The sequence below is a fragment of the Poecile atricapillus genome, chromosome 24 (genome assembly GCF_030490865.1).
Source record: "Poecile atricapillus isolate bPoeAtr1 chromosome 24, bPoeAtr1.hap1, whole genome shotgun sequence".
Taxonomy (NCBI): Eukaryota; Metazoa; Chordata; class Aves; order Passeriformes; family Paridae; genus Poecile; species Poecile atricapillus.
The window spans coordinates 292366-316979 of NC_081272.1; the positions used below are offsets into that span (position 1 = coordinate 292366).

General features: G+C 47.6%; 1 protein-coding gene across 17 annotated transcripts in view; it reads right to left on the reverse strand.

Annotated features, from left to right (window-relative positions):
* Positions 1-7650: 7650 nt before the first annotated feature.
* LOC131587894 (lethal(3)malignant brain tumor-like protein 3) overlaps positions 7651-24614 on the reverse strand; it is a 32532-nt gene continuing 15568 nt past the window's right edge. For 15 of the 17 annotated variants that reach the window (XM_058856215.1, XM_058856210.1, XM_058856221.1 and 12 more), the window contains 8 exons: positions 24283-24397; positions 24084-24183; positions 23090-23266; positions 21627-21758; positions 21177-21238; positions 18598-18764; positions 14144-14206; positions 7651-11590 (listed from right to left, as the gene is read on the reverse strand). In XM_058856215.1, the coding sequence (XP_058712198.1) occupies positions 11462-11590; positions 14144-14206; positions 18598-18764; positions 21177-21238; positions 21627-21758; positions 23090-23266; positions 24084-24183; positions 24283-24397 (945 nt within the window). In that variant the 3' untranslated portion in view covers positions 7651-11461. The remainder of the gene's footprint in view (positions 11591-14143; positions 14207-18597; positions 18765-21176; positions 21239-21626; positions 21759-23089; positions 23267-24083; positions 24184-24282; positions 24398-24614) is intronic. The other 2 variants (XM_058856214.1, XM_058856226.1) reach the window with 2 other exon arrangements.

Consider the following 24614-nt stretch of genomic DNA (forward strand, 5'->3'; position numbering starts at 1 on the left):
GTAAGTTTTCAATTACAGACTGGGTAATGGAAAATCCTGTAATAATTATGTCCATGTTGTAATATTATGGAAAAAGCTGTAATGAGATCAGGGCTGTGCTGGGCTCCTCCGGGAAGCAGAGGGGCAACGTGCACAACCTGCCCCCGGTGCCCACTCCCCTCCATCCTCTCCTGGCCCCCACAGAGATTCCAGGCTTTGGGAACCCTCCTGATGTGAAAAGCACCATCATGTGGTGGGGAAAAACTGGATTTCTCCCACTGTAAGCACGAGCTGGGGGGAGTCAGTGAAGGTCTCAAGACACAGTGGCTCTGGCTGAGGCTTTGCAGCCCTCTGATCCTCTTCAGCTTCATCCTCTCCATCAGTGAGATTTTTCCTGGAGGTATTTCTGGCTCCTTCTGTGTTGCTTTCCATGTCCCACTGAATATTGCATGTGCTATCGCTCCCCAAGGACCGATAGTCTGAAGAAAGCGGATTCTTTTCTAGAACTGCTAAATGGCACCTCTCCCCTTCCCTGGCGTGATTAGATCTGTGCATTTACCACTGCTTATATTTGCAGGCACTTTTGGGTGTGATTAGCAGCTGAAGGCTGTCAAGGAATCAAGCTCAGGTGTTAGAGCCTCCCCTGGGGGCTGCAGAGGAAATAAAAACAGTATTTGTCCTTTGCACAGAGGCTCCTGGTGGAGTTTGGCAGATGGGTCGTGGTAGAGCCACCCTGAGAGTCCTGAGGCACCCACCAGGGTCCCAGTCACCCATGAGGGTCTGAGCCACCCACCCCATCTATTCCTCTTGCCACGGGGTGTCTGGCTGGAGATCCTGACAAGAGCAAGAACAAAGGAGCTGGAGCTAAAAACTGGGTAAAAAAGGGGAAGAAACAGGGAGGGGAGGAGACATCCTCTAAGGGGGGGGGATGTGTGCCATGGGGCCTTCCAAAGCTCTATTCCTTACTGAAGTGCTTATAGAGATTATTGTGCTTAATTTATGTAGATCTACACTGGCACTAGAAGAACTTGGAAACTAATTAAACAGCAACTGAAGAACCGCCCTGACCTTGGATCTCACCCAGACAGAAGCAATTCCTGAGAATCCTGAACCGAGAGGGAGCTCAGCTGTCAGAATGCTGCTCAGTCTTCTTAGAGATGATATGAAATTTGGGGTTATTTTCTGGAGAAAAGGGAAACAAATCAGCTCACAAATCCTGGAGTTCTCCCAAGGCAACAGTGCAAACTCTTTTGGCATCAGTGGCCCAGGGGAAGGGGATCATCTGATGAGTAATGATTTTTGACACTATGCTAAGCAGAAGATCTGGATCCAGTCTCCAAGTGACTGTCTAGATGAAATCCAGGGAAAAAAAGGAGGTGCCATTTGGGACAGCACTTTGCTAACCCCATTAATGGGGGCTGGAACAATTACATACATGGCTGTAACAGTCATGAAAATAATTAATACTCTGCCACAGCTCAAGTGATGATTTTATGAGTCCTGATGAAGCTGAGCTCCCATAGGAATATCAGGGTGTGGGGTTTTTTTTTACTCTTTTGGGACTATTTCATGACCTCACATACAACTACTGAATTTTTCCATCTATGGATTTAACTGAGTTGCCTGAGCAGCAGTGAATTAAGGGGGGGCTCTTGCCTGTGAGGACAGAGCCCCCCCACACCTCACCTCTGCACCCCTTTGGCTGGGGATGCTTTCCTGAAGTCATCCACCATTTGCTGAACATTGCAAGGAGCTTTTCTAGGTTAATCATGCTCAGAGCCTGGGCAGGCAGGCATGAGGAGAGAGGAGAAAAATCCTGCCTGTTATTCTAATAAAACTCACAATAAATACTACAGAAAGCATTCCATACATCCTGTCTGAGGGAATTCACCACGACTGGCCTCAGCCAGCTGAAAACCAGCAATCCCCTGGGCTCTTCTGAGGGTTAAGGGAGAAAGTCAGCTTTTCCACACATCTAATCCCAAAAGAGCTGTGTAAAGAGAAGGGGATTCCTTCATTTCATCAGATGATGATTCCTCCTGTGCCCAGCACCAGAGCTGAGGTACCTCAGACAAGATGTTCAGCTTTGTGAGGGCTGATACCACTGGAAATGAATCAGACTTTTGACAGTGCCCAGCATCTCTGGACCACACCAGATCATATCAAAGCTGTCCTATCTCATTCCCAGCTCTCCTTTGCGTGCCAGGGAGAAGGGATGAGAGCCTGCAGCGCTTGCAGGCTCAGGCTGGAGCTCCTGTCCTCATTTGCCCTCGTGCTGAGCAGCTGACACTCCTTGTGGTAGCTACTGCAGTCCCTGGACCCATCTGAGCTGTGCTCCTCTCTCAAACCTCGCAAGGGATGGTCCCTCAGGGTCCAAAACAAAGAGCAGCACAGCAGGAGCAGGGCAAGGGAAGGTGAAAGCACCCGGTGTTCGCAGGGCATCTCTGGCAGAGCAAGCCTGACCCCATGGGATCAACAAGAGACTTTGTTTTTTTATCTCTTCCAGCAATTAATCAATTCTCCTGCTAAACAAAGCTGACTCTAAACAAAGCTGACTCTTTGAAGGGGAGGTCTCCTATTTAGAATCTTGTTTCAGGGCAAGTGCTGGATGATCTTGACCAGACACATCTGAAAGGGGTGCAGATGCCACTGCTCTGGCTGAGCACCCTGGAAGGTCACGCAATCCCAGAATATCCTGAGTGGGGAGGGACCCACAGGGTCATGGATCCAACCCCAGACCCCCAGCACCCCCAGCCTGGGCATCCCTGGAGCTCTGGCAGCCTCGGGGCCGTGCCCATTCCCTGGGGAGCCTGGGCAGTGCCAGCACCTCTGGGGGAAGAACCTTTCCCTAAATGCAGCCTGAGCCTGCCCTGCCCAGCTCCAGCCGTTCCCTGGGTGCTGTCCCTGTCCCAGAGCAGAGATCAGAGCTGCCCCTCAGGAGGAGCTGAAGCCCCCAGGGAGGTCTGGGCTCAGTCTCCTCTGCTCCAGCTGAATGCACCAAGTGCCCTCAGCCACTCCTCGTGTGGCCCCTCCTGAGCCTTCAGCATCCTTGCAGCCTCTTTTGGATGCTTTCTAGGATTTAAGATCAAGCACCACTTGGAGAATTCACTTTAATACATCATATTCCTCTTCAAAGATGAATTGCCTGCTTTCTAACAACACAAAGGACTTAAAAACATATTCCCAGCTCTTCCCACTGGCAAAGCTCACGCAGGAAGATCACATCCATCTCACATGGGTGCCAGAATGCTCCTGGGGAGGACCTGGACTGCAGCACTGACAAGGAGCTCCATCCTCTGCTGTGAGAGGATGTGAACCCCTGATGTCTTTGGTGCTACTTCAGCACCTGTCAAGTGTGGGTGAGAGCCAAAGCTCATGGTTGAGCCATGGCAAGTCTCCAGCTGGGCTGGATATTGATTTTTGGGGGACATTAACATATTATTCTCCTCCTGGTTATCACCACAAGCTCTTAGTGGTTCCAAGTGGACAGGAGCTATTTTCTCTGTGCTCATGTCCAGTCCTTTCCTCAGCAGTTACAGGGGCAAACCCTGGATTTTTATCCTGCCTGCAAGAAAGCTTCTTGGCTCCACGATCAGAAGCTCCAGTTCAAGTTTATAAAGCTTTTCCATTTGTAGTGGATACAGAGTTACTTGCAACATCCATCTGGAAATACAGCGCTAACATACAATAGAGTCATCCACAGAATTACTCTTGCTTCTAAATGGAATTAGCTTGTAAACAGACATAAACAAGCACCAGCTTCAAGGCAAGAGAAAAGCTTTGGAGGCTGTGTCCTGGGGAAACCTTGTGCAATAGTAAAAAACCCGCAGTCTGCTTCCTGCCCTGCTTACAGTGAGTCCTCATGCACATTTTGTAAGAGAAACTGCCTGGGTATAAAAAGAAATGACTCACTGAAATTGGTAACACTGAACACAACTTGGTTTTGATCCAAAGCCAAAAATGTTTTATTTATTTGAAATGTAAACGGTTCCTTTATCAACTGCCCATTTCAGGGCAGTTTCCTTCCAAATCGGTTGCTCAGCCCAGAGTTTTGCAAAATCCTGGGAAACAGAGAAAGCAGCAAGGAAGACGCAGAAACGCTACTGGCTGATTTATGGAGAGTGGGAAAGGGGCCTCCCATCCCTTGTGAAAGCAGTTCCCAGAGCTGCCTTTGCTGGAGACTCGTTGCTGCACAAGATGAGCAGCGCGGCACCAGCCAGAGCTTCGAGGCTTCGTTCAGCTTCCAGCCCGGCCTGGACTCCAGCTGGGAGCACCATGAGGGCAAAGGGATCCAACAGAATCCCGGGAGTTTGCTGGAACCTCTCCTCTCTGGGCACCGTGGGGTTCCTGCTCGCTTTGGGTCACCCCAGCCTGGCTCCAGCTGTGGGTCCAGCACGGCTTGCTCGCGTTTTCCCTGCCGTGTCCAGGGTCTGCAGCCTGCCTCAGTGGGAGCAGGGGAGGCTGAGACGCTGCTGGAGCTGCGTTGCTGCCACCCAAGAGCATCTTCCTGCTGTTTTGTGACAGGATTTGGAGGACCTGGAGGGAAATCTGGGGGTCTGCCTTTACCCCACCAGGCCCAAGGGACACCCAACAGCCCCGGGATAGGTCAGGGGCATTTGGGGAGTGGATGGTGTTGGGAAGGAGGGATGGTGATGAAGAGAAGGGGATGCCTGTGGGCTCACACGTAAGTGCAGCATTCATGGAAAGGAAGGGGATTGATGTGGTGTGTGCTGGCAAAGCACAAGGAGGAGGAAATTACCTGTTTGTGGGAAAGAAAACAAAAATCAACATTTTAACTCTTGTGTTTCTTCTGAAACGAAGAGCAAGACCTTCCCCAGCCATCAACCAGCAGCACAGACATGCTTAGGAACAGGGAAATTTATATCCCAGCCTCTTCTCTGGCCTTTTTCAGTTCCACCCATGAGAGAGATGAGTTCAAGACAGTGTGAAAACCATCTGGAGACTCATTGAATAGTTGTGTGGTCCCACTTTGAGCAGCAGAGACATAGCACAGCCTCCTCTGCTCCAGTCCTGCCAGGGATAACAAACCCTGGAGCTACGGGCTCTGGGCACCTGAGCCTGAAGTGGAAAATCCCTCTCGAGGGTGCACAAAGCACATTTTGGCAAGGCTGACCCACAGCACTGCTGGATTCCAGCACAGCCACGACCCCAACCATGGAAACCACCTCCCTTTGGAACAACCTTTGGGAAGCGTTTCTGAACACTCAAGTGCTGAAGGGGACACAGCTCTGGTTTAAAAAGCTCCTTCAGCCAGCATTGCTGCAAAAAGCCACTCTATGGCCCAAAAGGAGCCACATGTGAGGGCACCAGGCTGAATAGTGCTGAAGCCATAACGCTTTTCTTGAGGACAAAGCACACAGTTGAAGGCACCAGTGCCCTGGTCCAGGATGGGGGTGGGTGGGAAGGGGTTTCCAGGGAGAAAACCTCGGGGGGCTCTGGCACTGATACCCTTCTACAAAGGCCTTCAGCACATTTCTTGAAGAAACAGCTGGAAATGTTCCAGCAGCAAATGTATCCGACTCCAAAAAATGTCTTGCTTACATTAGAAGTGTCTGGATGGTGAATAATGCAGAGAGGAGAAAGTGTCGTGAGGCAATTAATACACTGAGGCTGTACGTGGTGGCAAGGAGAAGAAAATAGATGGTCACAGGCAAAGTCCATAAATAATAAGTGTTATTTGGGAAAGGTTGGGCACTTCTGCAGCTGGCTGGACAGAGCACAGCAGCTCTCTTGAACCCCTCCAAGACTCCTTTTTCCTCTAATGCCACCACTCTCTTTCTCCTGAGGCTGGAATTTGCCTGTCAGCTGCAGAGTGCAGGATGGAGACAGCAGGCTCCCCCTCCATCCATCCCCACATCCTTCCCACTGGCTTGGGCTGCCAGGAGAGTGCAGTGGTTTGTCTTCACAGTTCCTGCTCCAGAGAAAGTTGTAGGATTTGAGAATTTTAGGTTGTCAGATGAGGTTTGTTGTGGAAACCAGGGTGGTGCAGGATCCAGGCAGTACGAGAAGGTGAGAACTGGGGTGTGTACCCCAGTTCCTCGTACACCCACAGCCACCTGCAGGTTACCTGGTAAAATGAGAGACCCCTCCAGCCCCTCCAATGGCTTTGCAAACCCCACTGAGCATTGTGTGATGGGCCTTGGCACAAGGGACAAACCAGTCCCACAGAGCATGATCACAGCTGAAAGAATAACTTGAGCAGGCAAAAAGATCAGCCACAGGTTTTCCCTGCCCTAGGAGAAATATGACTGGGACAAAAAAATTCCATGTTTGCCTGAGCAGAATAATCTGCAAATGCAATCAGCCATTTGAATGATTGATGCTTCTTGCTCTGCTCAAACTTCTCCATCAAAATTGGGGGCGGGGGGAAATCGCTGCTGTGGATCTCCTCAGATCTCCCTGAGTGCAAGGACACAGCCACACAAGCCAGCACAGCCCCGAGGGAACCACCAAGAGTACAAAGCAGCATTTGATGTTCCCGAGCCTGTTCCAAGCAGCCCAGCTCCCCAGACCGGGAATCCGATCACAGCAACAAAAGCAAACAAGCCACGGTTTAAATAGAAGCAAAAACGTTGGAAGGGAAAAACCAATGAGAGCCAATGTTTACCCCGAAGATGGGAGAGTTTAGAAATTATGGCTGGGAGCCAACTCTCCAATATTTTTAGTTTCAGAAGGTTTGCAAACCTCAGCTGCCAATGTGGCCCTGACCCCTCAGTCCTTGGATGGGTGACCAGGTGCAGCTCCAAACACCCCTGGGGAGGAGCAAGAGGAAAAGTTCAATGCCTTATTTTGGGGCACATTAGAGAATGGTTTGCAATTTATCAGCTAATTACAATTAGAGCAGAAACAGGTGAGGTAATTATCATGCTTATGGACACACAGTGAAGAAGCTCAGGGGGGCATTAAGGGAAAACAGACCCCAAAATGCAGTTTTAACACGGATTCATACTGAGAACAAGGTCTTGCTAATTTTATTTAAAAACCCAACTTTGGGAGCTGCTTTAAGAAGATGAAGAGTTCTGGGATTGTTTGTGATAGGAAACCACGAGGGATTAAGGAATTAGAGAGGAAACCATGAGCCTTCCAGTGCCTACAGGGTCTCTGGGAAAGCTGGAGAGGGACTTTAGACAAGGGACTGGAGGGACAGGACACAGGGAGTGGATTCTGTTCCAGTTTGGAAAACAGGTGTCTGCTAGGTAGGACAGGAGCCTCCCTTAGAATGAAAATGTAGGTCCCCTCCCTCCAAATTATTATAATTTTGAAATCAAGGGGCTCTCAGGCAGAGATTTGGAAGCAGGAATAACAGTTTTTTACTTTAAGGTCCCTTTAAGGTCCCTTCCATCCCAAATCATCCCAGGATTTTAAGATTAAAACCTGGCAGCAGCAGAGGAAAGTGAGGAACTGGGGATCAGGCACAGCTGCAGCAGTCAGTGCTGTCCTGTGAACACATCAGGGAGAGCTCGAGTACAGAGATAAAACATAGACAAAAAAAGACAAAAATGAAGATGCTGCCTTGTGCTGTGACTGCCAGGTTTAGGTCTCGGGACAAGGACAACCATGTGATGACCAAGCCCTCCCAGTGCCAGCCCAGCTCTGTCTCCCTGAGCACTGCTGAGGTCAGCCCCACACACAGAAGAAACAAAGCAGGTGTGAACGTATATTAATTTTATTCACATTTCCAGAGGAAAGCATTGGTGGAGTGCAAGGTCATGGCTAGTGTCGAAAAGCTCGAGTATTTGGTTTAAAAAGGCAGAAATTTCTGAGGCTGAGCCGAGCCCCTGCTCCCTTCCCCTGCATGTGCTTCCAGTTCAAGTAACAGGAATCTCCAAAATAAGCTGCCTCATCACATATTGAGGGGAATGTCAAAAACTTTAAAGGTCTCTGTGGTACAAATCCCTAAGCAGGGCACAAAGGTAGCAGGCAGGAACTCTTACACAGCTGAGCTGGCTTATCCCTGGGTGAGTGTTGGGCTTTTCCTTTGGCTGCTGAGTTTTGCTCTTGGTGATGCCAAACGCTCCTGTCCAACTTTCCTGTGATTCATTACCCAGAGCTGAAATTTGCTGCTGCTGCATTACGAGGATGATTGTTGGTGATGGCAAAGAGAAAATTTAACAGGACTCCCAGCCGAGGAGAAAAAGAGAAAAGGAGAAAAAAAATTGATTGCTTTGAATTTCAAAAACAGTGATAAAGGAACAAAAACACAGCCAGGAGTAACATTTTTGAGAACTGGAAATTCCCAATTGGACTGCTGGCCCATGGGAACTTGTCACAGCTCTCAATTGCTGCTAAGGAACATATCAGAACTGGTAACTGGGTTCAGCTGGGCCAACAACTGGTTCCTATTGACATCCAGCACACTCCAAATCCTCCCAGTCCCAGCTGGCATTAATCAGCTTCAGTTTTGCTCCCCACAGAGCCACAACTTTTGGATTTTTGCTTCAAAGTGCACATTTCAAATTACAGAAGGCATCAGATAACCAAAGGCCTCTGCAGAGGCCACAGCAGAGCAGAGCTTGGACAGGCAGCAGGAACAACTCACCGGGACACACTGGGCAGCAGCACCCCCTGACACAACTGATGAATTCCGGAGTTATGGGGCTAAAGGATGGGCTGGTTTAGGTTTTTTTCTACCTTGTAAATATCAGGGAGTTTTAAATGTGTCCAGTGAAGACACTGGAACTCTTTTTATCCTGTGAAGTTGCTGGATTTTATTGGAATACAGCTATATTTGGGAAAGGAGTGAGTAATAGATGTGTGCACATTCTTGCTTGCTCTGCAAAGACAATTATCAGATTACAAAAAAGGCACAAGAAGCACATTCCTCCTTCTTCCATCCCTAAAAGGTTCCTCCTTCCCCCCTGCTGAAAGCCCTGTGCTGGCTGTCACTGAACAACCTCCAAGCACACATTTTCCTCTTTGATCCAGCTGGCTCGGAAGCCCCAAGGATTAAAGATTTCTCTTCTGTTTGAATAATTTCACTGACTAGAATCTCATTGCTTGTTTAACCAATTCTCTTCATCCTCCATCTATATATAGTAAAAGAAATGGAATTAATATTATATCTTGGTTTATTGCTAGAGGCAATCTGCTGTCCCCCAACTCAGGCTCCCAAATGAAGGAGGTAAAACAGAAAATCTGGCAGGACCTGCTTGCTTGAAACAAGAAAAAAGCAAAATTGCACTTGCCCCACCTGGCTGGGTGGAAACTGGGGCGAGGAAGGGCTCAGGATTATTTCACAAGTCAGTGGAGAGCCAGGAATAAACAGCCCAGCCCTGGATCCTCTGTTCCAGTTGTCAAGAAACAATTTTGCTTTGCCCAGAAGGCGAGTTCTGTCAGAGGACAGGACATGCCACTTACAATTCAAGTCCTAATGCTGGATGTGCAGAGCAGGATAAAGGAATGTGACTCTTTGGTGAATATCCTGGTTATCATACTAAAAATGTATTTTAATAAACTAAATTCACCCTTGCCTACTCCCTAATACTGCAATAAATTTCTCCCCTGCCGCTGCCTGGCTGATATTTAATGGTAAATATCCCACCAAACCTGTGTCTTCTCTGTGAAGGCTTAAACTCCTTACATTCTTATTGAAAAAATAACCCAAAAAACTAGCTGCTCTAAATATTATTCCAGGACTGAATGGCTTCAGTGGTGTGGATTCTATTTACAATTTTAAGGAACCTTCTGCTTCAGACAAGTCACCAAAACCTTGTCAGCAGCAGAAGGATGGGACAAAGGACGTGGGTGATGCAGGAAGGGGGAACAAGTGTGTTCCTTGTGTCAGCACACAGTCATGGACAGCGTGTTCGCTCTGTTCCCAGCAGCTCCTGGGGAGCCACGCTGCTGCAGAGATGCCAAGGCAGCTTGGGGTGCCTGAGGATGGATCACATCACCATGCAGTGCCCTGAGACACCCACACAGCCGGGCAGAACCCGCCTGTGGCAGCTCCAGCTCACACACCCAGTGCTCCCCAGGGCTCCCCAGGGCTCCCCAGGGCTCCACACACAGGATTCAGACTGGCAGCTGCAGATGAGGGGCTGCAAGGGCTGCCTGGGCTGAGGAGGTTCTGGAGCAGCCACCAGAGTGGCCAGGGAGCCACGAGCTGGTGCTGCAGCAGTAAGTGGGAACAGCAAACAGAGCCCACCCAGCAGGACCCTGCATCTGCCAGGGCGTCCAGGAGGAGACAACAGCTTGGGAAGTACCCATGTGGAAACCCCCAGGCATCCAGCCAGGATGTCCATGGGCATTCTCCTCAAACTGGCTCTGCTGGAGCAGGAAGCAGCCGTGCTCCAGCCAGGAGAGCACAGGCTCCTCTCCCTTCTCCCCACACAGCAGCTCTCTCTCTTTTGGGAAATAACTGTTCCCCAGTTTTGCTGTTCAGATCCTGACTCCTCTCCAATCTCACCCCCTGTGTGCTATGCCTGCCCCCCTCCCAGAGGCAGAGGAGCTGCTGCCTCGCCCTCCATCTCTGGCACAGCACCTCAGGGGGAGAAGGCCAAAGCACTTCACATTCATCAGTTTGGATGGTTCAAAAGAAAAGCCATTTGTTTCTAGGCAATCTGTTTACACACACACACACACTGCTGGCTTTCCAACTCCTGTTCCTAGGGCTTGGCTGACAGTGGAGAAGTCAAGAACAAACACACACCAATCCCCAAGTGCTCCTGGTTGTGCCATTTTGCCAGAAGATGTTCCTGGCCCAGAAGCAGCTGCACAAAAAGCACTGATGGGAGAATTACAGCTAAAATAGATCTCTTTGTCTCAGCAGCAGATAACCTTATGGGATCTTTGCCTGCCCAAAGCCACCTGCACTGCCCCTGCCTCCTGACAGGGAATGACAGGAATGAGGACATTTTGCAAGCCATCCCTGATGGAAACCCTCTGCCCATGCTCCCTTCCTGCCAGGGTGCAAGCAGCCCAGGAGCCAAGGGTACCACAACAACCAGGATCAGCAGGAAAAAGTGGAATTTAACAATCAGTCCTGAAAAGGTCAGCTCCTGAGTCACAGCAGTGAAGGATATGGGGGAGTTGTTTTGAAGTACATCTTTTTCCTCTCTCTTTTATTACACAGAACACATTAATCTCGCTCGTGATCAGTCAGTCTTTCAGGCACTATCACTAGACACAAAGCCAGTTTTACTCAAAACTTTCTTCTTGCTCCTGCAGCTCCACCACTGCTACCCTGGATTCCCCTTAGAACTGGAGGTTTCTTCTCGATCTCAAAAAGAGATTGATATATCAAAACCAAATTCAATTACAAAATATAATAATATCGTCTTCTTGGAAGTGAAGCTGCCCCATATTCCAGACTGTGGCAGGATTTTTATAACCTTAAACCATTTTTACTAAGTTCTACTTAAAATACATCCGAGTCCCCATCCACCTGTCCGGTGTGTTGTAATGCTCACAGCTGAAGATCCATTCCCGGTTTATTCCTGCTGGCTCTGCCAAAGGCCTCCTCTCAGTTGTCTTCTGCAGACTTGAACATGAGGATGGCATTGTATATCTTGAGGGCAGGGCCCAGCTTGATGCTGAGGATTTTAACAATGTCATTCTGCTTGAGGAGCAGGAAGGCCTCTCCGTCAATCTGCTGGAGGTTGGAACACGAACAGGACAGGAATTAATCACCAAGAGCCAGGCAGGATTCCCACTTCTGGTCATTCTGGGATTCCTGCCTAGTTCTGGCCCCTACACTCCATGATGTCCCTTCCCAAGGGACACAGAGCTCGTCTCACAGCGCTTTCCCAGGAATGGAGAAGCTCCAGGTGTCCTGCCCATGGCAGAGGTAGAATGAGATGAGCTTTAAGGGCCTTTCAACTCAAACCATTCCATGGTTCCAGATGTTATACAGACTAAGGCATAGTGAAGATGCAATATGGCTGGAAAAACACAGTCTCCTAATCCATCAACAAGGAGATATATTTGATTAGATGCAAATTAAGCAAGTGATGAACATACTCCCGTGTGCAAATCCAGAATGCTGTAGGTAGCAGCGAGTGAAATCATGACACACTCTTTCTGGAAAAGGTTAAAAATTCACTCCAGCAAGAACATCCACAGAGACAACACAGATATAATTATTATAAACCCCAAATGCTGCAGGGATGAAGCCAAAGATTAATGGACAAAGACAAACAATATGTGTCTCCCTAAGTTATTCCATTAAAGTCCATTTACAGAGACTGACAGTGTCTCCTCCTCTTATTTGATGCTCACCAGTGCAGCACACAGCACTGGACACTCAGCCCAATCAGAATTACAGTTCTGATATTTTTGTAGTCTTCCCAACTAGAATATATTCGGATGGCAATGCCTGGTGCAAGAGGAAACACTGAGTAAACTCAGAGAACACATAATTAAAGCAAAGAGCTGGGAGCCAGGAGATTTGGTTTTCCCCCATCTCACCAGACAAGAGACCCTTGGCAAGTTACTCAACCTGCCACTTAAGTAACTGGGAGTAACTGGGAAGTTAATTCCTCCACTGGGAATGACAGCAGTGCTCCCAGTCCACATATGGCCACGCCATATCCCTGAATCTTATTTTCAAGCTGCCTCAAGTCTACACTGCTGCAATGAATGTATTAAAAATAGCTTGAAACAAATGGGACTGTGCTGTTTAAATTAAATAACAGAGTCAAGAGGAGCAGAAAACTGCTGGAAAACAGTCCTACATTTCAAAATGGTTTTGTGTCCAGTATTATTTATCCCTCTGCTTCATTTTCACTGCATTGCCTCACACTTGCTTATTATAAACCGTCCTGCCCTGAACTGGACCTAGAAGCAAGTCGGTGCTTTATTATTAATTTCTTTGTTCCATCTTATTTGGATGGGTTTTAGAATCCTGTGCACAATTTGTTCTCTTTGCTCCTAATGTAAGCAGCAACTTATCCCCCTCCAGCCCCCCACCAAGGGAAGTCTGCAAGGGATTTATTTATCCTGGACAGGGAGCACTTGGAGGCTGATCCTGGACAGTGTGTGGGAGTTCAGCTCTCCTGTCACTCACACCTGTATTCTGGCCAAAGCCAAACTGCTAAAAGGGTTTTAATTTCAAACTGACAGTGAGGATTGAGCATAAACTGGAAAAACAACACAAGTCCCTCGAAGTGTGGTGCAGGGAATCACAGGTTGAGGCTGCAGAAAATAAGGATTAGAACTGACTGTGGCTATGGCACTCTTGGAATAAGAAAGCAGTCGCTGTGTTCAGGACCAGAAGAAATAAAATACATGGAGAATGGTTGGATTTATTAGGAGATTTGCTGGTACCTCTCACCTTTGAATACACCTTCCCTAGAATTCCCTTTTACACTCAGCTACAGTGAAAGATGGGTTCATTTGAACAAATTTCACTATTCCCACTCTATGCAGTTCGTGAGTATTCTACTGTATTGTCACATTGTGGACAGTGCTTTTTGCAAGCCTCTGTTTCTCTTGCTTCCTATTTTGTGTGTGTCTGCAGAGTTTTTAAAACAAGGGAAAACAAAACACAGATACATAAACCCATGAAATGCTCTGCAGATTCCCCCTGAAAGGGAGCCAGCTCTGTAGCAGCCAGTGATTACAGACCTGCCCTTTCCACTCACTGCCACCGAGCGACTGCAGTGGCTCCAGCCCTTCCCTGGAGCTCTCACAGCCACACAGGAGAGCTGCAAGGACAGAATCACAGAACCATGGGATGGTTTCACTTGGAAGGAATCTTAAAGCTCATCTTGTTCCACCTAACACAGGACATGCTCTGACTTCCCAAGCTCTGCTTTTTGAAAAGCAAGGTTCCCCTCCTGCTCTCACCCCAGCCCAAGGGATGATTCCCACTTGATTCCTGGGAAACCCTGCACCTTCCAGGCTCCCCAAGAGAAGCAGGGACATGTCCTCATTAGAGGCAGCAGATGAGATCCTCACTAACCATTCCAACAGGGCAACTTCAGAGCAGTGCCAAGCCCATGGCACAACGGTCCAAGACAGGATGTTAAGCATAAGCTCCGTGATTGGAGCTGCAGGGGAAATTTAAAGCAGCAGGATGCAATTAGCCATGGTGGAACTCAGCTCCATGCTGAGGCTGCCTCCTAAATGGCACTGCTGTGATGACATGGCTGAGGAGGTCTGAGCTCTCTGCCATAATTCCAGGGGCTGGGCACACCCCCCTTACCTCTTCCCTGAACACAGAGGCTTGTTCTTTGCAGCCAGGTAAACGCTGGATAAAGCTCACCACCTTCAATTGCATGTGAGAGAAAGAAACACAGACAATTAAAGTGAGACACCATCAAGAAAAATCCTCTTACTTCTGTATGAGACTTCTCTATGCAAGAATTTTTTAAACTTTAATACTCAAACCTCTCACATTAATGAAGGATATAGATGGAAAACATTGCTGGGCTGTTGCTGAAACTCCTTTGCCTATTTTGGTTACCACCAATAACTGCCCTTATTGCCATTTGACCATTTCTCTCCCTGTAAGAATCCAGCTTCTCCACTCCTCTAAAAGCTCCTCACAGCATCAACATTATTTTTCCAGATTAAAAGCTGTATATGGCTTAGACTACTTTAAATTCACTCACAACTTCACTTTCTTTACAGTACTGTTGGAAAGTAAAACAAGAAGAAAGTATTTAGACAATTTCCCAAGATTACATGCCTGAAAGAGACAAGATAAACCAACTGAATGAGCACTGCTGCTTTACCAACATGCAAAGGCAGAAGAGCTGGGAAGGAAAGGAGTTTTGGTTTCATTTAATCTGCACTGGGTGCACAGGATCCACGGAATCAAGAGGATTAAACAAGTAAAAGTTAATTTTACATTTCACATTAGGGAAAACCTTTCTAAGCAAGGAATCTGTTAACATTTGGAATAATCTCCCTGGAGGCATGCAAGCAGCCCTGGGTTGCATTATATAACAGCAAGGAGTGTGAGGAGCAGTCCTGTGTGCAGTCGAGGACGGCTTGATGTGCATTGTCTTCTCCAGCTGCAGCTTCACTGGTTCACAGGAGATTTGTATATTGAGGCATAATCAGATCAAACATCTCCTGTTAATTGGATGCTCCCTTGCAGGAGCAGCTCTGCTTCATGAGGCATAACCATGTGAGTTGTTGCAGATGTGACATTTCTTCCCTGTGCACAAACAAGCAGTTGGGAGGGGTCACTGTCAGATCCAGGCTCCCTTCAACTCGTTATTGTCAAACTCTGTCCTAAATCACGTCCCTGTACTTCCAGATTATCCCACCACTAGACTTGGAGTCATTCCCTCCCCCCAGTTCTAGCCAGGCAGGAATGGGGCTCTCAGAGTGCCCTCCAGGTTTGCTCTGCCGTGGCAGGAGCAGCTCTGACTCCTGTGGTTTCTGTTATGTAACCTGAAAGCACAGTCTCCCTCTCCTTCATCCTCCTCTTCTGCTCCATCTTAAAGGGAACTCCTGAAATCCACATCTCTGTTGGGCAGTGACTCCAAATTTTCTTCTGCAGAAGTATAAACTCCTATTAGTAACCAATAACAAAATACTACTTTCCTTTTGAGTCCCCCCCATCTGCTAATAATTAAAACACAAATGAAAATCCTTCTGCCAGGCCCGGCTCCTTCCAGAATTTAAAAGACAGTTGGACCCCTGGGGCAAGAGCTGAGTGCTCTTTAGTGTCTGTGGCACTGAGGCTGGCAGACACCTCCAGGGAATGACCTGGGCTTGCCCTGCTCCTGTAGCCTTCCCTGCACAACTGCTGCTGGCCACTGTCACCAACACAGAGTGAGAGACCTGATCTGCCCCACAGTCCTTTGTAGGGACACAAACAGCAGCCCTGGGGCTTACCAGGAACAGGGAACAGAGAGGGAAGGAAGATGCAAGAGGAGGAAATGGGAGAGAAGGTCCTCAGGACACGAGACAGACCCTGGGTACCACTGACCACAGGGACCTGCCTGGCTGTCACCAGATGGGGCAGCTGAGGGATGAGGAAGGCTTGGGAGCACAAGAACAAAACACCACAGGAAAACAACACAACCCCACAATGGTGGCAGGGAAGCCTTGGGCCCTGGGAAAGGCTGAGACTGGGGGGGCTCAAAGTGTGGGTGGGACAGGTGTTGGACAGGTTGGCAATATCTCAGTGGGATCAGAGCTTGTCTATGAGGAGGTAAAAGTCTGCTGGCCCTTCCTGCTGTAACCATCCATGGCTCAAACCTGTCTGCTTACACTCCCAAAGCAGACACTGGTGAAGGGAAAGGGCTTGAAAAGGGGCTTTTCCTGAGAACACCCTGGAAACTGGATGCAGCCCCTCTGGAAGGCGCTGCTGTGTGGCAGACACACCGGGATCAGCACAGGACTGAGGGCCTGTGGTGACAAAGCAGCCCCACACCACAACCCTTCCACAGCTGCTGCAGGACTGAGCCCCTCTGAGGCCACAGAGAGGTTAACTGGGTTAACTGGGATTTACAAACCCACTCACACTTGGCACAAGGACAGTCCTCTTCTCCCCACCCCGCTATTAGCACTTGAAGCAGGATTAACTAATGAACAATACATCTGCAATGTTCTTCTATGAGTCAATATGCTCTGAAAACATGACAGGAAGCTTTCAATAAATACCTAAGCTGCATTAAAGTAACTACTCTTAGTGACTGCTCAGTGCTACCACAACTTTCTTAGCTTGAGGGCCCCTAAATACTGCTGCTGCTCTGCCATTTCAGCTGTTCTCATCCAGCAGAGAATTACAGCAATGTTTTAGATCTGAATGTGGGTTTTATAAAATAAAAACCAGCTCTTGAGCCTGAAACCAAAGGAGAATTTTACACCCCCATCACTCCTGTTTCACATCAGCAGAATGGACTCCTTTGTGCAGCAGAGTTCAAAGCACAACCCAAAGGCAAATGGGAAGATGTTTGCCCTGCAGGAGGATGTTGGGAGCCCAAATGCTGACAGGCCAAATGCACTTTGGGCTCCCTAAAACACAGCAAGTCCTGCTGCTTTCAGCTGCCAGACCTGTGGCTACATTGCACTGCACACGCTGATCCTCAGAGAGAGCACAAATTGATTCCTCTGGGAATTTGTGATGAACATAATTTGCAAAACCAGACGCACTTTGCTGAAATTCAAGATAAAACCTGTAATGACTTCAGCCAGTCCATTGTTGTGCTGCAACTGAGCTTTTTAATGTGCCATTCACCAGCAGCCAAAAGTTCCCCAGTTGTTTCAGGCTGCAGCAGAGTTCAGTTTATTCTGGGTTTGAATCACTATATCCAGTGCCCTGCATCCATGTCTGTGGTCCCTGCTCACACTCATCTGTCATCAAACTAATATCCCAGTTAAATCTATCCAGCACTTGCTTTAAAGGTCAGCTGCAAAGGACAAATTTTATTTGGCTTGGATCCTGACACTGTACTTCCATGAAGCATCCTCCTGTTTTATCCAAAAGAAAGAGATTTTGATTATCATGTCAGAGGATTATCTGCTTCTGACTTTATTGATTTGCTAAAAGACCTTTTGGACAAATCATTGGAAGCTTTCTCAAAAGGACAGGAACAGTAAATCTTTCACACATTTTTTTCCTCCTTGGTATAAATTTAATTCTAACACATTTTTCTGAAACAGGAAAAAAAAAAAACAAAACCCACAACCAAAACCCAACACTACCACCAAACCACAACTCAACAAAAAAAAGGACCAAGTTTTAAAACATCACCACTAATTGTTCCATTCCTTTCCCAACAGCTGTGGTTCCCATCTCCCAGATCACTGTAATCCCACCAGACTCTAGCACTCCCACTCCTCCAGCATGAAGAGCAACGTCAAGATTGGATTTATCTGATGTTAAGAGGCACTTACGGAAAATGCACTTTCTAAAAGTCTCTGAAGATCCTCTCTGCATCATGAACAGCAGTACTTTTTTCCTGCTTTGCAGATTCCCTGCATCCTTGCAAGCACAACACTACAGCACATTTTTCTGGGATTAAATGCCCTGCAATTAAGCACCAGGATCCAAATTGTCACCACTTCCCAAGTGCAGAGAGAAATATTATTTGTGCCCAAGGCATTGAGGCAAAAACCAACTACTCAGCACACAAAACACTCTGGCTTTTTCACACACCACCTAATTACAGGAGACATCTCAAAAGCTGCAGAGACACATCTCCAGCTGCACAGCTACCTCTGCCAGAAATCAGGTCAGGCTGTGGGCAGTTCTGTTCCCAAGGAATCAGGCAGGGAGAGGCAGCAGGAGTGGGCATGCACAGTGCAGTTTGGAATTCTCTGCACTGTAAAAGTGAATCAGCAGCAAAGTCACAGGAGAGGGGGAGGGAGACCAGAGAAAGGGAATCTGCTGTCAGAATGATGTTTCAGGCCTGTGGACTGAGAGATCGAGGGGAAAACAAACAGAGAGAGGGAGGGAATCCTGTTGAGGGCAATAAGCTGTGGACACCAGAGGGTCAACAGGGGTCCTTCCCCTCCCTGACAAAAGGTCTTGGGTCTAACTTCCAGCTGAGTCAGCTGTGGTGCACGCACAGCAAACACAAGAGCACTGCCTAGGAGAGGGAGGGAAGAAAAGATGTCTCCCAGTTAGCACTCAGAGGAGCAGTGCTCTGACATTCCTGCAGCCCTGGAGAGCAGAGCAGGGAACAGGTAACTCACCTCCTCCACAGTCCATTTGGCAACTTGTTTGGCTGTCAGGCCCGAGACCTCCGGCAGGAGCCTGCAGTGCTGCTCCCAGAAGAGATGCAGGCGGTGGGTCGGGTTAGAGGCCAGGGAAGGCATGAAGATAGACTGGTGGAGGGCCTGCTGGAGATCCAAATCAGGGCCTGGAAAAGGAAACAAGACAAGTCAGAGCCAGGCTTCAAGTAGGAGCAACTACAAGAAAGCAGAAGGAAGGGTCACAGCCTGGAGTTCAGTAAGACAGGGTAAGCAGAGCCAGGCAGAGCTACTGTGTGGCACACGGAGCTCTCAGGGCGTTCTCCCCACCCTCCCGAGCTGGAGAAAGGGAAAAAAAAGATAAGACTGCCAGGCTGGAGGCTTTATCGTTAGCTTCTTCCCTGGAAAATGATGTCATGCTGCTAACAGAGAAGATGTTTGCAGCGTTTTATTGACAAGGTGGAGGAGTTCTGGTAACAGCATCCTCGGCTGGGAACTGATGGCACCGTTCCAGCCCCAGCTGTAGCCAGAGCTCTGCGCTGCCAGCACGGCCTGGGCTCGCTCCCCAGGACACTCCAGGCCAGGAGAGCTCAAGGTACCTCCAGACATCAACTCCCTCCTCATGTGTCAAGTGATGGAAGCTTTGAAAACCAAGGCAAAAAAGGGAGGAAGAAATTACCCCTCCCTGATGAGATCACTGGAGCAGTGCAGAGTCATGGTCCTACAGGGACGTGCTGCTTATACAAGAGGCCAGGCAGAGGATGGCAGCAGGCTGGGGAGCACTCCTCTGGTTTACAGGGCACGGGGGGCTGCCCCTGAGCCCCTGCAGGCTGCCCAGCACCATTCCCACAGCATTCCCACTTAATCCCAGCCCTTGGGAGAGCTCTGTGTGCCTGGAGCAGCCGCTGCTCTGCTGCCTCTGCTGCTCCTGCTGCTCCTGCTGCTCTGCTGCCTCTGCTCTGCTGCTCTGCTGCTCCTGCTCAGCAGCTCTCAGTGGGCTGGGGTGGAAGATGCAGGGGTGAGCAGTCACTATGTGGAAAGCACAAAGGAAAACGGCCGAAATACAAAGAAAAGACAGATTCCCAGAGTTTGTCAGCTTCCCCCCAGCCGAAGGGGAAGCAGCTCTGGGGGTAAAACCTGTCCCAGTGAACAGTCACTCCCCTGGCCCCAGAGCCCCCTCAGCTCATCTCATCTCATCTCCACATCCCTAAAGCTCATGAAATAGCATCAAATAACATCAAATTTCTAATAATGAAACCAAGGGAGGATAAATAAAGCCTGGGGAGGATAAATAAAGCCTGAGTAAGACCTGCTCAGTTCAGGAGTTCCTGGTGATGAGAGGGCACAGGACCTGCTCCTGAGGGGGCAATCACCCCCTCCCTCCCTGCTGCACCACTGCAGGGGTGAGGACAGACAGCAGCTGGTCTTGTCCCCACCTCCTGCTCCAGGAGGTCCCACTCGTGCCCAAGGTGTCCCCCACTGCCACATCCCTGCTGGCTGGGCACTGCTTCCATCTCAGACCAATTCCTTTTCTCCACTAAGCCCCAATCCCTGCTGGACTAAGCACCCAAAACATGACCTAGACAAGTGACTTTCCCTCTGACGAAGAAGCAGTGATCTCATAGTTTAAACATAGCTGGGAGGAAAGCTCTGGGTAATTGTGAAATTGCAGGTCAGTGGATAATTGCATTTCCCTCCCCTGATTTCCATCACTCCATGGAAGGTGAATGTGAAGGGAGGGTGGGCAGCTTTCCCTGCCAGCTGCAACTGCAGCATGGAGCTGGCAGATCCTCAGCTCTGACTGCAGAACTCAGCACTAGGTAAAAATGAGTATTAAAAAAAATATAAAATAAAAATCCAGGCACCTGTCCCAGTTTGTGTCTGCTTAGCTATTTTTGATTGGAGACTTATTACCATGTTAAATCCTCCTAAAAGCCTGGTCAGCTCCGTTCTCTGAAATGGCTTTTTATAGTAAATCTGAAAGTTAAGCATATGGTTTGCTAAAGTGATAGCTGAAAGCTGCTCTGAAAACTTAACCTGTCATGTACCAGGAAAAAAATCCTCACTGTTCCTCCGTTTAGCTTTTCATTTTCTTTTTCATCCTTAAGAGAGCCTTTAAAAAGTCCTCCAATGATTCAGAATATGTTTCTGAATACCCATGAGGGTCTAAAAAAAAGGGGTTGATGGAACCTAAACTATCTGCTAAGTTTTGAGCAAGTGTCCCTTGAGCCCAGTGCTGGCTCTGTCAGAGCCTGACACTGGTCACAGACTGTTTGGGAACCCCCTGTCACCAGACAGGAGTTTGCAGTGGCACAAAAAACAGTGCAAACTTGCCTTCTCACTTAATAAATACAAGACTCCACTCTATAAATTATTAAACCTTTCACTTCTAAGTAATTTCACCCTTTCTTCTCATTTTAGAGGAAGAAAAACTACCACTGCCATCATCTCCAGGATGTGCTTTCTCTTGACAGTGGAATCAAAGACAAAAAAAGCTGCGAAGTTTGGAATGCTCCTCGTGACTGTGAGGATACTGCAGAGATAGGCACACACAGAGAAAGAAAGAATAAAATTTAACCAACCTTTCCCATTGTTTTCCTGTTTCACCAGCTGAAACTTGATATAGGCATGTGAGCACCCAAGCCTGAAAGCAACAATTACAAAACATTTCAGAAGATACAAAAATGGATTAAATTTCTTCTCTATACAAAGATTAATGGGATTTATAGAAATTAAAATTTTTTTCCTCTTAAAATAAGCAATAGATGCATCCCTGACCTCTCTCTGAGTTAAGGGCTGTTCTATTAAATTAATGGCCAGAACTCAGATCTGAGTTTACTACAGGAAAGAGAGAGCCCAAAACAACAGGAGGAAGGGAGGAGACTTACCATGCCATGCTAAAACACTCTGCTGCAAAACCCTGATCAAACTGGGCAGTTTTTTATTTACACCTTTATTTCAGATACAGCAGCAGCAGCATCAAGAAACACAGCTGTTAATGCATGAAAATACATCACAAAACTTTTGTTTACATTTTTGGTGTGGCTTTGATGTCTGCAGAGGAATCCTCCTCTCCCCAGCCTCTCTCCTGACTGTTTTCTGATTGCTCTGATGGAGTGTGGATGCTGCTTTGACACCACTTTTCACTGTCTGGTGCAGATTTTCTGAAAAGACAGATAAATGACAGTAGCTGAGCTGACATCCTCTGTTCCCTTTTCCCACAGGAGAGCAAAGCTGACTGCTCCTGGCAAGTGAGAGCAACAACCACCACCTTGTGGCAGAACTTTCCTCTCCCTTCCATGAGTAGAAAGTGCTTTGTTCCTCTTGTGCAAGGATTGAGAGAGTTTATGTGAAATAAATTTGCCTCTGTGGACCCAGCCTCTGATGCCAGCAGATACAAGAAACCACTGTGTAATGATGAAAGCAAGAGATTTAAGATTTCTGAATCTTGATACCTCTGGATAACATTTAAGAGTTTCCTGACTAAGTTTGATGCATCAACTGAGCTACAGAGTTGTCCAAGGGAGGACAAACAGCACCAGATTTACAGGCTGAATTCAGACCTCCCACTATCAGGAAATTAAATACTTAGAAGAAAAGAAATAGATTACAATTCTAAAATGTCATATATTCCGTGAGAATTCAAAGTCTCCCAAGGGAGCTTTATGGCAGCAGTGCCACTGAAATGCAATCAGTTTTGGTGTGGAAATTAGGGAATGAAGATGCCTGCATTGCTGTGGCATGGGAGGAAGCAATTTGGCCATGAAGGCCAGGGAGGAGAAAGAAGCGTTCATTCATTTTTCCTGGACAAATAGATCTTGAAAATGTTATAAATCTGAACAAACAGATGAACTTTTAAATATAGATAAGCCTTCACATATAACAAAAAACTGAAGTGTTGCTGGAGTTTGCCCTAGTGAGACTGGATTTGTGAAGACTAAAAACAATCTTAAAAAAATCCTTCATATCCTGGTCTGTCCCATGACAGGCTTAACCAACTCCTGCACTCCAAGAACTAAGGCACAGTTTCCTTCAGTGCTGCTCAGCTGCAAGATTTTCTGGTAAGAAAATGAAGTATCTAAGAGTGCTCAGCTTGCTTGCTGCTAAGTGATACACACAGTGCTCAGCCGACTGGGGTGGATCACAGCTACAGTTTAATGGTGCAAAATAACCTTGGCTTGACAGTTTTAGGACAGGAAACGAAGGAAAAGAACATATTTTAAATTGAAACAGCAAGGAAAAATTTATGGAGACAGAATGCAATTTCCTTTGTTGGAATGTGACCAGAGCACCAGGATTAAGGAATCAAGGAACCTATTAAGGCATATGAGGGTATAAAAGTACACTGCTCTGTGTAAAGAGTGTCTGGGGCACAGGCCAATATTACAGACAGATGAACTCAATGCTCTGCTGCGTCACTGCCAGTTCTGGTGGTTTTCACCCTTGTAAATGGTTTTCCTCCCTAGTACCTGGCCAAGAGTAAAATCCAGCCCACCTGGATTGTGAAGAGCCACTCTGAGAAGACTCCACTGCTCCCAGCAATGGGCCAGGGGTCTCCAGCCTCCTGGCTTTCTGCATGCTGTTCCCAGGGGAAGGTCTTTCCCCACTCAGCCGGTCCTGTAACAGGTTTTCTCTGCTGAGGTTCACATCAGAGTATGGGCAGCCAACTAAGCTGTGACAGAAACAAAAGAGAGAGAAGGCAATGAAAGTTTTACAGTCATACAGTCTTCCCTACCTCAGGCAGAGAAATCCATCACAAACCCAGAAAAAAAGGGGCCACACATTCTCAGGAGGTGCTGTTACCCAGCTCTAAGTGTGAGAAAGCAGAGGACTATATGGCAGGATTAAAAACCAAAGTCATGTTGTTAAAGAGCCACCACAGAGGACAAGAAGGGTTCATCCTCTGTAACCTGCTTATCAGAACAACTTTTCATGAATCAACAGAGTTCTGCAACTTTCAGTCTGAAAAATTCAAAGCACTTTACTACATTATAAACTACCAGGTCTTCTGACCTCCCACCTGAGATTGTTTTCTCGCTCTTAAAATAATTTACTTGAGAAAAAGCTTCCTCTTCCAAGAGCAGGAAATCAAAAGGCAGAGCACAAAACATGAGCAACCTCTCCTCACTTATACTTTAACATCCTATCCATGCCCTCTCCTCTTTAACTGTCTACTTGCATGTTGTTCTTTGGTATATTATTTCACAAATAGAACTCCTTTAGTACTGCTGGAATGTAGAAACTGGAGAGAATGAATCTGTTTGCATTACAGCCATCATGATTATAGTGGTATAAAAAGAATTTATGATCAAACAGCCTGCTTAGACACAAGAGGGAGCTGCGATTGCAGTTATAGCTATCTCCAGAGTAACCACCCTGAGATCATTTCAGTGCAGTGCAATTGCTTGGTGCATTATTATTATTGTTGTTGTTGTTGTTGCTGTTTTTGTTGCTGTTGATATTGTTTTTAACAGCACTCATCCACATACGTGTAATGTGTTCCATAGCGGGGACCCCGGACGTGCCCGATCCCCTGGCACCCCGGAGTAGGACACGCCTGTCCCACTGCTCCCTCTGGATCTTCAGCACCTGAGAGTAGTAAAAAATGGAAGATGAACAGATTTGCACCTGAGGAGCAGACTGCACTTAGGAAATAACCCGTGTAACAACAGTATGTCCTGTATTTACCTAGAGGGACCTGCAGAGCGTGTCCAGTTTTGTCACACCAGCCCACAGGATGGATGTCAGGGCTGTCTGCATCCACCCAGAAATCGTAGTGATGGTCCCAGCCATCAAAATGTATCTGAAAGAAGCAGGAGTGTCAGGGAAAGACACAATTCAGGGCATGACTCAGCTTTTACGTTAACTTCCCCCTTTGTTACACCTTGCTCAGCTTGGGGCTGATTCATTCACTCTTTCAGATCAATCTTTCAGTCAGGCACAATCATCTCTGTGCTCAGTTTAACTCTTTGTTTTCCTGCATCTGTGTTTCACAGAATAACCAGGTTCTGAAGACGCAG